This window comes from Mus caroli, chromosome 4 (assembly GCF_900094665.2).
Source record: "Mus caroli chromosome 4, CAROLI_EIJ_v1.1, whole genome shotgun sequence".
In the NCBI taxonomy this organism is placed as follows: Eukaryota; Metazoa; Chordata; class Mammalia; order Rodentia; family Muridae; genus Mus; species Mus caroli.
This window is the reverse complement of record NC_034573.1, coordinates 114,869,425-114,880,385: the sequence shown is the minus strand read 5'-3', so window position 1 is coordinate 114,880,385 and position 10,961 is coordinate 114,869,425. Positions and strand designations below refer to the sequence as shown.

Genomic DNA, 10,961 nt, shown 5'->3' with positions numbered 1-10,961 from the left:
CCCATTTCCTTCTAAAAGCCACTTTAGTTTCAGTTATGAATATCGACACCACATGAAACAGACGATCAGATGTTGTCATCAGGAAGGTACAGGCATCACAAAATGTCCCAAAAGAAAATCAGATGGTAAAAACAACAATAAAAAAACAATACGACACAAAACAAAACAAGAGAATGGCAGATATTTACAGCCTCCATCTGCAATGGACCTTGGGTTCTACTTTCAGCTTAACACAGAATCAGAGGTGTGTGCACTTCTCGATGGGGGCGGGGGGGTCACAGATGGAGCTGGTGCCAGCCAGTTTGGGGGGAGACATTCATTCTAAGAAGGGAGAAATGCACAGTTAGCCACCCGCAGGGACTGGGACGGAGGACAGGTCTTCCCGCTGTTCTACTAATGATGACGACAGCAGCGAATGACCCAAAAAGTCTTATAGGGAGGACTTGTCACTACAGTTAGGTCAGACTAGCCAGTCACAGGCACTGGGTCTGGGGGGCAGAGGCAGATGGCCACAGTCAGGCAAGGGACATTTGTCGCTGTGAGGTCAGAGGGGAAGCTTCACAGCCTGGGAGCTTCTGCCAGCCAGTCTTCTAATAGTCCTAAGGAGAGAACACAAAGGCCACGACTTAGCGCCTCGGTTTGATCGAATGCATGCATGATTGCAGACAGACAGACAGACATACATACGTGCATACATGCTTTCTTGATATTAAGTATTAATACCTTGAATGTATGTATATACATATAATATGGATACATATAATAAAATAAACCTTAGGAGGGAATATTCTCAAAGAACATTATACAGTTGGGTGAAAATGATCTTAATGCAAACCTATAGAATAAAATTGTTTTAAAAATATCATAAACAGGGGCTGGAAAGATGGCTCAGTGGTTAAGAGCACTGGCCCACAACCCTCTGTAAGGGGATCCAATGCCCTCTTCTGGTGTCTCTGAAGACAGCTACAGTGCACTCATATACATTAAATCAATAATTGTTAAAAATTTAAAAATAATCATAAACAACTGTGCTAGAGAATCTCTGTGTAGCTAAATGTTCTATTTCAGTTATAATCTAGTGCATTTTACATGTATAGCGACCCACTTTTGAGGCCACAAAGACCAGCAAGAAAGGAGTTACATGAATCAACAGAAGAACCACTTTCTTCAATAAAGATGTGTGACTCATTTGCTAACTGTTTTGTTGTTTTAATACAAGTTCTCATTATGTAGCTCTGGCTGACCCGGCACGCCCCATGTACAGCAGGCTGGCCTCTAACTCCCAGCCATCTCTGCTGACTGAGTGGGTCCCTGTATCTGTCCTAAAGTATTTTAGCAAAGAGCGCGTGGAAGTTGAAGCACCCAGATGGGTACTCAGGATCTAGAAACGCACGTGTGACCCTAGATTAGGATCATGAGAGACTCGCCAGCGCCATGACGTACATCATCAGCGAGGCCCGTGTCTGAACCCACAAAAACAAAATGTTTTAAAACGAAACACTGCCAGTCTTTCTAAGTTGTCTGGCTGATACTTACAGCTCGGGGCTTTTTGTTTAACTTCAGATCAATCCTGTGGCAAAAACAAAACAAAACAAAACAGACATTTGCACTTTAGCTTATAGAACAGGGACAACAAGCAGCTACTGCATAGGGCACAGCTATGACACAGGCTACTCAGTTAAGTCCAGATTCTTCATTACAGTGCCATCATTTAGTTCTTTCTCAGATAATAAGCAAGTATTAAAAAAAAACAGGAGCAGATTTTTTTTTTGCCATAAAGTAAACTGAGGTGATTCAAAAAGGAAATATATAGCAGTTACAAAAGCCATAATTTTTAAATAAAAACTATTGCAAAGTTAGAGAAGACGGATCAAGAGGGCATGCTCAGGTCAATGGGTTAGCTTAGCTCTGTCACCGCGTCACTGGCAGCGTCTGAGGCTCGCAGTGACTGCGAGTGGAGAGACTAGGAGCTTGTGTTTCTGGGTATGAAACACAAAAGAAATTACAAGAATTTCAATTTTTGAATCTTTTCCAAGCAAAACATCAAAATCTTAAGCTACTAATCTCCTTACAAAGCAAAGCCAGAAAATCAATTTAAATATGAATTAAAAGTACAGGTTATCTATTTTAAAAGAAATTAAAATGCATAAAGGTGAAGTTTACTTAATTTTGCTTAAGTTATTAAATAAAATGTTACCTCCATCACGTTTTTCTGTTTTTAAAAAAAACTTCCCAGCCTAACCTAATATACATACCTACAATTAAACAGATAAACTATGGGTTAGAAAGATCTCACAACGGCATACCGGTGTCTATACACTAAACAACACAGCACAGACACTGATTCAAATCAAACTTACTCAAAGTCATAATCAAACATGCCAGACGGGCTGAGGGGCAGCATTGGAGAGGAAGAGAGCAATAGAAATTAATATGCTAATTGAATAAATGAGTTGATTAGCCATCCCAGCAAGATTTGTGGAAACAAAGTCAGCTTTAAGAATCTTAAGTCATTAAGTTGTCAAACATCAAAGCACCAAAGACCAGTCAGGGGAGTCCCTTCCCTCAGTGTATACCAGAGCAGAGGGTGACTGGGGGTGGGGCAGGGACGGGGGCGGGGTGGGGGTGGGGGTTGTGACTGCACTCTAGACAGCGGCAGGCCTGGTGTTAACTGCCAGACTTGGGGTTAGAACTGCTGAGATATCTGTACTGAAAACAGAATTAGTGCATTAGAAGGGAGGAGCAGAGGGAGAAAGGAGGGAGGGAGAAAGGAGGGAGGGAGGGAGGGAGGGAGGGAGGGAGGGAGGGAGGGAGGGAGGGAGGGAGGGAGGGAGGGAGGGAGGGAGGGAGGGAGGGAGGGAAGGAGGGAGAAGGGGAGAAAGGGAGAGTTTTAGTCATACAGCAGAAGGGGCTAGAAGTCAGCATAGCATATTGTCATTAATACAAAATATGACAACACTTTGCATTTTGAAAACAGCGAGACATGTAACTTTTTGTTCAAGCTCCTGTCCCGGGACAGGACCTGCGGGCGGCTCCTGCTGCAGAGCTCCTCCTGGAAGCCATGTGCTCACTGCAGGGCCTGAGAGACAACCCTGCTCTCACACTCTGCTGCCTGCGCCTGCACCGGCCAGGGCAGTTCACTCTTCATTTTCTCCTTCTGTTTTTTGTTTTGTTTTTAATGGGGGAGCAGGGAGGGGGAGTCCTGACAGATAGCCCCCACTGGCCTCAAACTTGCTATCCTCCTGCCTCAGCCTTCGTGCACTGTGACTGCAGGTATGTGACACCTTCCCTAGTATGGCAGCTAACTGTTTACATCAGTGCAGCAACTAAGGAATAACAGGGTCTGCAGAGCCTCCAGCAAGACAAAGGCCACTTCTGTGCTGTATGAGCGAGCGCACAGCAGAACAGGCCATTTCTGTGCTTTCATGGCTGACAGGCCGTGCTCTGCACAGATCTCTCAGCATCAGCCTGGACTGTGACTCCAGCGCCTTGATGCCTCTGACACCTTTCACCCTACAGGCGGGCAAGAAGACCGTACTCCAGTGGCTGCTCTGCCAGACGACACGTCTGTGAGAGCCGCGGGAGCCGAGCTTAAGCACCGCTTACACAACTGTTTCATTTCCTGGCCACACACACACACCAATGCACAAGCAGGACTCTCACAACGTGTTCCTTTCAAACTGATTCAACCTTCACAAACTAAAGTGGACAGCATCCGCTGTGGGAAGAGCTCACTGGTAGTTACATGCTGCCTTCAACCCCCAGAGTTGGCAATAGACGCATACGCCAATAAAAGTGTACCTATTTAGCTCAACTGGGGATTGGTGGCAGGCATGGTAATCCCTGATAATCCCAGCATTCAGGAGGCTAAAGCAGAAGAAATTAGTTTGAGGCCAGCCAGGGTTCTGAAATTAAACCCTGTCTTAAAAACAGATCAGCAACAGCTTACAAAAATAAATCTTGGGTGCAATGTAACAGTGAAAAGCTCTACAAGCAGTCAGTATTTACTGTCTCCTCTTTAAAGACAGTGGGACTTAACTGCTCTTCTCGGGTGGGGGGGGAGGCTTTAACTATGGTTCAGACATGTAAAATATACCAATTCAGGAAACCTATCCTCTCCGTGTGACTAGCATACATGAAGCTGGGTTCCATCTCCAGCCCAGGAAGAGGATCACTTGGTGAGCTTTCATACCCCACAGGAGGGTAAATTCCAGTGCTCCCTTCTGTATCTCCTCAACAGGGTCTGGCACGTGGCAAGTCGTCAGCCATTTGCTGACAAGCGTCCTGTGAACACGGCCTGGCTGGCTACACCAGCCTCATGCTGCAAAGAAAGCATCGCTCTGGGTGCGGCTCGCCAGCGCGTCCAGATAAAGGTGCTCCAGCCCTGCCCTTGAGTGTGCAGAGGTCGCAGCACTCCAACCACCTGAGCCCACTGAGGTGCCACCCAGGGCAGTCCTGACCCTCGCTTCCTCAGAAAGAGCAATTTGGTGGCACTGGTCTCTTGGGGTGCAGTGGGGTGGGGTGGGGTACAAGTGAGCACATTAACATTAGGCCTGGGAGGAGATCAGAACCGACAGGAGTTCTGACTATAATAACCCAGTCCACCTTCTGGGCAGGCCTCGCCTCTTATGAGGGCAGTGCCCAGTGATGGTCCTTCAAATGCTACTGTGTTTCTGGAGGGGCTTCACACCTGGGGCCGGGAGAGGGAGAAGGAAGAAGTGTTATGCCCGTAGGAATGTTCTAGAAACTTGCAAGGACAAAGTTAAACTGAACACTTCTCTAGCACCCTCTTGTCAGTTAGCAGCTGGTCACATCACTAGTGTGAATGGTCAGGGGTGTCACACGTAACCAGCAGGGTCTAGAGAGAACACTGGTCAGGGGTGCAGCGTCCCAAGAGACTTTCAAGAATGTTCTCCCTGCTCTAGACACTCTATAATAGGAAAAGAATCACCAAAACGAAAACAAAGTAAATGTGATAAAAAAAAAAAATCAACACACAAGAAAACACTTAAGGGGCTGGAGAGATGGCTCAGCGATTAAGAGCACTGACTGTTCTTCCAAAGGTCCTGAGTTCAAATCCCAGCAACCACATGGTGGCTCACAACCAGCCATAATGACATCTGACGCCCTCTACTGGTGTGTTTAAAGACACCTACAGTGTACATACATATAAATAATAAATACATCTTAAAAAAAACATTTAATAATTATCTTCCCTCTGTGTGTGTGAGGTATATATACATGTGTCAGTGTGTGTGTGTGTGTGTTGAACATGTGTAGGCCAGAGATTGATGCAGGTGTCCCGTCATGTAGTTTTTGAGAAAGGGTCCCATCACTTCTTTTAGCCTGGCTAGCTGGCAAGCCCCCAAGATCTCATGGTCCCTAATGCTGGCATTATATACACACATACAACTCACTGAGTGCTCTGATGTGGGTGCTGGGAGTAGAACTCAGGTCTCCATGCCTGCAGGGAAAGCACTTTACAAACTGAACTATCTCCCAGCCCATAAAATACTCTTCAAAAAAGGATGGCTCTCTGGGCTGAGAAGATGGCTCAGCAGTTAAGAGCCCTGGCTGCTGCTTATTCCAGAAGTCCTGAGTTCAGGTCCTAGCAACCACGGCTTACAGCCATCTGTAATGCGATCTGATTCCCTCTTCTGGTGTGCATGAAGATAGAGCAGTCATAAGTAAATAAATAACTCTTTTAAAAAAGAAAGAAAGAAAGAAAGAAAGAAAGAAAGAAAGAAAGAAAGAAAGAAAGAAAGAAAGAAGAAAGAAAGAGAGTATGGCTCTCTGCTGTCTGCGATAAACTGGCCCTAAGCCTACCTACCCGGTGCTCCAATCACCTACAGTCTCACCATGGGGGAGGGGACAAGTCTTGTTGCTTCTCACTATAGTTTGAAGTTAGCACAGTGGTTTTGGGTTTGCAGAAAAACCATAAAGCAATAATCCTTCATCACTATTTATTGGGAGAAAACACTATTTCTGCAATAAAACAAAAACAAAAAAACAAAAAGCAAAAAAACAAGAAAAGTTTAAAAGAATTCAAGAATCTGTTGATGCCAAAGAGGTTCAAACCAGTTAAATTTAATTCTACAATATCCACAGTGCCAGGTCTGTGAAGTTCACAGTGTAACACCTTAGGTGCAGGAGGGGACACCCCACGGGTTTCTAAAGCAACATAGTTCATTAGCCAACCAGAGGATAGGGAGCCAGCCCCACACACCCCTTTGACCCCACAGTGTTCAGGCTTCCAACACCAGGGTGGGGGAGGGCCCAGCTTTAGGTCCTTCTTCCCCTCTGAGTTAAGGCCCAGCAGTAGCATACAAACCCAGGCGGAGCGGCCACTAAGTCCCCTGAGACACCTGACCTCTCTGTCCACTGGTGTCATTCCCATCTCACTTCCCACTCCAAAAGTAACAGTGCTCAGAAGGTTCCTACGGAGGGAGGGATGCTCGCACTTAAGAGCTTTAAGTGTTCCCCCGTATCTGAAGGCAGCGTACTCAGAGAACTACAAAATAGAAAAGTCATAACAATCAAAACCCGTATTTAAAAAGTCAAAAGGCCATGTCACCTCAGCTCCCGCGGGAGCAGACAGGACCCTCTATCCCAGGTCACGGTTTCCCAACAACCAGAGTCGTCCTTCCAAGGACTCCTTTCTACTTTCCCTGTTTTCCTCTTAGCAAGGGACAATAGGAGTCACAGTCCATCCTAGTGACTCCCGTGGATCCCTCAGGGCCTCTCTACTGCCACCCTCCCCCCCCCCCTCAGAGAAGATTTCTCTGTGTAACAGCTCTGGCCTTCCTGGAACTCTGTAATCTAGGTGGCCTTGAACTCACAGAGATCTGCCCGCCCCCCCCCCCCCCCCCCTCAGAGAACACCACCCCACTTGATGTGCACCAGAAGAACTTCTGCCACCCGCAACAAGAGGGCTCTGTCACTCTCCTAGGCACCTTCATTCCAACCAAGCCCCGCCCACCCAGCAGGTGTGAGGACTCTGGGTGGGACCCTGCCACTAACCTGTGCCGGTTTTTATTCTTCCGTTTTTTGTGGCTGCTGTGGTGGCTTCCTGAGGAGGTGGAAGAGGCAGCTTTCTGAGGTTTCACTCCCTGGACGGAGCCGTCTAGGTCTTCGGGGTCCTCCTGCGCAGGCTCGTTTTCTTGATTGTGGAAGTCTGGAGAAGTATCGCTTTCCGTCCCACTTCCTGGTTCCCCTAGAGGAACGAAAACAGGTCCCAAAAGCCAGATCAGGACTCCTCAAGTTCCCATAGGCCTTGGAACAAAGAAGACAGGGAACACGCACTCAAAGTATCAAAGCTAGGAAATCCCTGAAACCCACGCGGTCTGCAGCAGTGCGGGGGACAAACCTGACCACAACTCGGAGCACTGAGGGCCATTTCAACATGGAGCACACTGAAGAGAGGAAGGGTTACGCCTTGGCAGAACTGACACACGGTCAGAGAATCCTGCCTTTCAGTGGAGTTGGTGGAGGATGAGCTGGAGAAATGACTCTGAGATTAAGAGCAGGCACTGCTCTTACAGAGGACCCGAGCCTAATTCCCAGAACCCATGTCATAAGGCTCACCCACTGGAACTGCAGCGGCAGGAGAGCCGACACCTCTGGCCTCCTTGAGTACCTGCACCCACATGCATGCACGCACACGCGCACATGCGCGCACACACACACACACACCCGACACACACACACCCCGCCCTGCCCGACACATACAGACCATTTAAAAAAATAAATTTAAAAAGCAAAAAGAAGGTACCCAGTGGGGAGCAGAGTCCAGTCCATCTTTTGATTACTGCGGTCTTGGATTTTTTTTTTTGGAGGGGAGATAGAGATTGTCTCATGGGAACTTGGGCCATGAACTTCCTAGGTCTCAGAGGATACCCCAGAACTTCCCCCCCTCCCCCGCACTTTTTAATTTACTTCACTTTGAAATGATGTGTATGTGTGCACGGGTAGGGTTATAAGCAGTGGAATGCAGGTGCCTGCAGAAATGAGAAGACATCAGATCTCCTGGAGCTGGTATTATGGCATCAGACACCGGCGCTGGGATCTGACCCACGGTCCTCTGAACAAGCACAAGCGTTCTTAACAACTGCATCTCTCCAGCTCCACCCCTTTATCTTTTTAAAATTTCACTTTACTCATTTGTGTGTATGTTCGGGGAAGGGAGGGTGCCACAGCAGGGTGGTTTCAATGGGCCTGTCCCCACAGGCTCAGGCCTTTGAACACCTGTCCCTAGGCAGTGGAGCTGCTTGGGAGAGTGTACAACCTGCAGGAGGGAGTATGCCACTGAGGGCAGGCTCAGTGGGCGGAGTCTCACCCCACTTCTTGTTCACGCTCTCTCTTTCAAGTGTGACAAAATAGAATCAGTCAGCTTCCTACACGGGGAACGCATTCTCGCACCATAAAGGAAGCCAACCTAAACTTTTCCTGGTGATGGTGCTTCCTGACAGCAATACAAAGTAAATGATATCCACGGCAAGCAAAAGGAGGTCGGAACAGCTTGGGAGACTTGGCTCTCCCCTGTCACCTCTCAGGGATCAGACTCAAGGCATCGGGCTTAGCCAGCGTGTTTGCCTGCTAAGACATGAACTTCCCGTCTTCCCGACCCCAGCGCCTGGACGCTGAGATCACAGGCATGACCCCCACCCCCATGGTTTTCCCCTGCCTCTGGCAATCCTGAGGACCGAACCCGGCCAGTAAACTAGACCATCGGCCCAGGGAGGCTTGAATGAAGTAGTAATTAATGTTCTTCAACTGACATAAATTGTCAATTTTAAAACAGCGCTTCAAAAGTCAGGTTGGGTGGCACATGCCTATAACCCTGGCACTCAGGAAGGTGAGACCGGAAATCTCAAGTTCAAGGACAGCCTAGGCTACATAAAGAGATCCTATGTCCAAGCATTCATCATCATCACCATCACCATCACTTGGATACATTTAAACAACAGAAGCATGTTCAAGAACATCTCCTAAATACTGTCTCAGGGTCGGGTGGCCTCAGAGTAAAGCGCTCACATGGAATGGACAAGGCCCAGGGTCAATCCTTGCTCCCCACTGGAAGGAAGAAGGAAAGCAGCAGGAGAAGTCAGGGCGTCAGAAGCAGGAAGCTGCCTCAAGTCCAGGACCAGCCTGGGCTACAATGAGTTCCATGCTGGCCGGGCTACAGTGCGCTCCAGGACCAGCCTGAGCTACAGTGAGCTCCAGGACCAGCCTGGGCTACAGTGAGCTCCACGCTGGCCTGGGCCCCCACCCTCCATCTTTGCCTCCCCAGTTCTGGGGTCATAGCTGTGCATTACCACGTCCAGCTTCCAGAAACTATCCCTGGATAAGGTCAGGGAGACCTGAACTCTACTAAAAGACAAATGGACCCCAAGTACGTTAATATTTGCCTCTAAAGATGGTCAGAAGGGTCTGTGTCCCCAGGAAGGTCAGAGGTCAGTGTGTTCCTTTCTGTCTTTACATTAGATTTTTTTTTAAAGTATATAGCCACCAGAAGCAGAAAAGCATAGGCAAAAACAAAACAAAAAACAAACAAACAAACAAACAACAGAAGGGGTTCAAACAGGAGGATTGCCACCAAGTTCAAGGCCAGCCTGGTCTACATATCGAGTTCTAGGTCAGCCAGAGCTACAAAGGAATACCCTGTCCGAAAATAAAAAGCAGGAAGGGGGCTGAGTGGATGTCTCAGTGGGTAAAGCATTTGCATGTAAATTTTGATTTCTAGAACCTACATAAAACTGGACACAGACGCGCACACCTAACCCAGCTCCTATAGGGACACGGGAGCTGGAGACAGGAAAACCCTGGAAGCCCTGGGCCAGAATGCCTGGCTTACGTAGTACAGTGGAGAACAAAAAGAGACCCTGTCTCACATGCGGGGGAGGGAAAGACTAACATCCAAGGATGTCCTTCAAGCTCTACACAAGCACCTCAATGTACATGCGCATGCCCTCTTCTGGTGTGTCTGAAGACAGCTACAGGGTACTCATATACATAAAATATGTAAATAATTTTTTTAAAAGATAAAGCAAAACAGTGTAGCACAGTGGCGTATGCCTGCAATCCCAGGGGCTGGGAAAACTGAGGAAGGAAGATCAGGAGTTCAAGGCCAGCCTGCACTACATCTCAAAAACACATTCAAACAAATGAACAAACAAGCAAGCAGAACTTGAAAGTAGAAGCACCAAGCTAGAAGACCTAGCAGGTAAGTGCTTCCTGTGCAGGCCTGAGACCGTATGAGTTGAAATTAAATTCCTTGATAGGGAGAGAATCAACTCCCAAGAGCTGTTCACACGCATGCCATGTAACATATATAACACATGTGACCACACTCACCATACACACGGTTCTTCCATCCCCCTCCCCCAAAAGCAAAGAAACAGCCAGATCCCAGAAATGATGGAACTAATTTGACCACGATGCAGGAAAGCACCACAAGAGGGCACTCCAGAGCCATGGAGTGGCACAAGACTAGACAGGCACCTGATAGCACTTACAAGTTACCGAGAAAGCTGGTGCTGGCACACACCTGGGATCCCAGCACTCAGGAGGCTGAGGAAGAAAGACCACGGATTCAAGGCCAGCCTGGACTACAGAAAAGGACCCTGTCTTAAAACAAACAAACCAGAAGAAAAGCGAAAAAGGATTTTAAAACTCACCCTCACAAAGCTACAGTAATCAGCAGAGATCTACGAAACTGAGTCCAGTCCAGAATGGAGCCTAGTGTTAAGGTCGGGTCATCTCTGACAACAACAATGAGACAGCTCAGCACAGACAGAAGCTCTGTTTGTTCAAGACCAGCCTGAGCAACACAGCACAATCTCATCTCAGAAAGACAACTGGGCTGGGAAGATGGCTGCTCTTTTTTTTTTGGTTTTTCGAGACAGGGTTTCTCTGTGTAGCCCTGGCTGTCCTGGAACTCACTCTGTAGACCAGGCTGGCCT

At 47.8% G+C, this 10,961-nt stretch overlaps 1 protein-coding gene across 6 annotated transcripts in view; it reads right to left on the bottom strand.

The window, feature by feature from the left end:
* Meaf6 (MYST/Esa1 associated factor 6) overlaps window positions 1-10,961 on the bottom strand; it is a 25,149-nt gene continuing 14,188 nt past the window's right edge. The window contains exons 5-9 of one of the 6 annotated variants that reach the window (XR_003836494.1): window positions 7,021-7,213; window positions 2,361-2,390; window positions 2,198-2,255; window positions 1,537-1,570; window positions 1-599 (exon numbers count right to left, since the gene is read on the bottom strand). Coding sequence is in view for 4 of the 6 variants with exons in the window: in XM_021160086.2 (XP_021015745.1) it covers window positions 6,427-6,511; window positions 7,021-7,213 (278 nt within the window). In the remaining 2 variants the exon portion in view is untranslated. Of the gene's footprint in view, window positions 600-1,536; window positions 1,571-2,197; window positions 2,256-2,360; window positions 2,391-6,067; window positions 6,512-7,020; window positions 7,214-10,961 lie in introns of those variants that run through there. The other 5 variants (XR_002377733.2, XM_029476803.1, XM_021160088.1 and 2 more) reach the window with 5 other exon arrangements.